Genomic DNA, 2,332 nt, shown 5'->3' with positions numbered 1-2,332 from the left:
TGGGATGATAGCGCTTCGTAGCGGCCTGTCCAGTGAGCTAAGATTCTGGATGACAGAAACTCAAAGATAGCGAAAGTGCAGAAATGCGGAGGAGATGGAGACTCTCATGATCTCAGCTTGTTCGCTGATCCCCATAGGTGTGTGCAATTGCTGAACGGTATGGACTTACAGGATTATTTCTTCAAGTACTAATTATTATATTCGATACGTATCTATGCATGGAAAATTCAGTTGGGTCGATTCCAGTTTATCTCACTATGCATCATAGAATCAGATATTTTCTACTATGTGAAAAGTTTGTCATTATTCTACTATGGCATTGTATTACAAGTTAATCACCAAAGATACTTTTTGGTTTAATTGTTCTTCATGTGTAGGGCCTTGAGAGTGTTTAAAATTACTAAATAGCAGCAAAAGGGTACACTGCATCAATAAATAACACAACGTATACAGCACGGTAAGCGTAAGTTTCGACTAGCATTTAGATGCAAACTGCCTTCAGAATAAAATGACTTATCTGCTAAATACAGCATGTGTCACAGTTGCCCTTCTCCTAATGCCAAAAGAAAAATCAGAGAATGACTTCATTAAAAGCACAGAATGGGTGCTTAAGAGTCATCAGTTCCTGGCTTCCCTCCTCTTTTTATGTGTGTGGTGCCAAAAATTGGACACAGAGTAAGTCCAGTTCCACTTTGGGTGATCCCCTCAACCCGAGCAGGGTGCTACTGCTTGGTCCATCTCCACCTGCAGGCTTTCACACACTTACTTCTCTCTCCTGGTCTTGGAGGATGTGTTCCTTCCGTGTTACTAGTGCTGGAGGAAGCCCATTCCTAATCTTAGTTATCCCACACTCCTTCACTCTCATTCAGATTAGGTGGCAGAATTAAAGGGGTGAATGATGATTTTCTGCTGTGATTAAGGTAAAAGTACCATTGCAGCTGGAACAAATGGATATAAAATTGCTCGGCCATCTTGGGTGGCTTTCTAAGCTTCATTTTTCTTCCATTACACATTAGCATGTAGGCGATTTGTTGTAAAATGTCAAGACTTCCCGAAGATATCGTCACACTACTTGGTTACAGATCTAGAGAGCACTGTGCAGAGATGTCCTATTATGCTTGCAAACTGTCACCTGAGTGTCTGCCACTTCTCGACAGCACTCTGAGTAGATTAATAAGCCTTCTCTTTCTGAATGGTTGGAACCAGGGACTAAAAATCACCATTCTAATCACTAAATCAATTGTCCTGAGCCCGGTGCTGCAATCTACTCTGGGCCTGTCCCACTGGAGTCAATTAACATCAAAAATGAATATCTACTAACCCCTAGGAGGCAGTGGAGAACTGGAAGAGACAGGTGGAATCAGTCTTTCATCGGTCTGAATTTTCAAAACAGTTGGGTTCATTCTTGTCTATGCTCATGTTTGCAGGTTGAAGTTTGCACAAAATATGCATGTGTAAAGAGTAATGGGACCCAAATCACCACTGAGGAGGACATCCCCAGTGACATGGCAACACCTTTAATTCATGACATCACATCAAGGTACCATTTTTTTTTTTTTTTTTATCAGTTAGTCCGAAGAACTCTGGTAGTAAGAAATGGAAGTGAAAACCAAAGCATTTCAGCCAAGGTCATATCACTTCAAAGTTGTTGTAAGTAGCCATCCGAATCAAATTCTTGATAGTATTTTGTAGGTGCTGATGTTCACTGGGTATGCAATATCTGAAACTGATTTCCCTAATTTTACTTCCCTTAGCAATCTGTGACCAAATATGTAAGTGTGCAAAAGAGACTCTTTATTTAAATACATTCTTTAGTGAACTTTTTACGAGCAAAATATAATCTCAAATGTAACTACCACCTTCTAACTCAACCTCTTTTGGAAAAGTTTGATTTCCATAAATCAGATTTCCCTGATGCTAAAAATGTCCATAAATGGGCAGGCCAGATAGCTCAGCAGATTAAAGCACCTGCTTAGACAGTCACAGAAACTGGGGGTAGATCCCCGGTGTCCTGTGCTGGTCCCACCCACTGGGGCAGGCTGAGATGGTAAGTGAGACTGGGCATGGTGGCACATGCCTGTAAAACTAGTGCTTGGGAGACTGAAAACAGGAGGATCACTATGAGTCCAATCTTTGCAGTGAGACTTTGTAGACGCAGTGCTAAATATGTAAAAAATGTATATCCATAAAAGAAATATAGCAGATAATTTTGGGGTATGCATTATCAATTTTATCAAGTTTGTAGAATCCCTTTATTTTTCTTTATCTCTTTGTTACTAAAAATGACCATTATGTGAAACTGAGTCTTTTTAAAATCTGTAATTAGCCATGA

General features: G+C 40.1%; 1 protein-coding gene across 1 annotated transcript in view; it reads left to right on the top strand.

Annotated features, from left to right (window-relative positions):
- The window catches only part of Ush2a (usherin), a 732,353-nt gene that overhangs the window by 547,691 nt on the left and 182,330 nt on the right, over positions 1-2,332 (top strand). The window contains exon 47 of the mRNA XM_004626936.2: positions 1,428-1,540. Within this exon, the coding sequence (XP_004626993.1) occupies positions 1,428-1,540 (113 nt within the window). The remainder of the gene's footprint in view (positions 1-1,427; positions 1,541-2,332) is intronic.

The sequence above is a fragment of the Octodon degus genome, unplaced genomic scaffold (assembly GCF_000260255.1).
Source record: "Octodon degus isolate 3935 unplaced genomic scaffold, OctDeg1.0 scaffold00017, whole genome shotgun sequence".
In the NCBI taxonomy this organism is placed as follows: domain Eukaryota; kingdom Metazoa; phylum Chordata; class Mammalia; order Rodentia; family Octodontidae; genus Octodon; species Octodon degus.
This window is presented reverse-complemented; position numbering and strand designations above follow the sequence as displayed.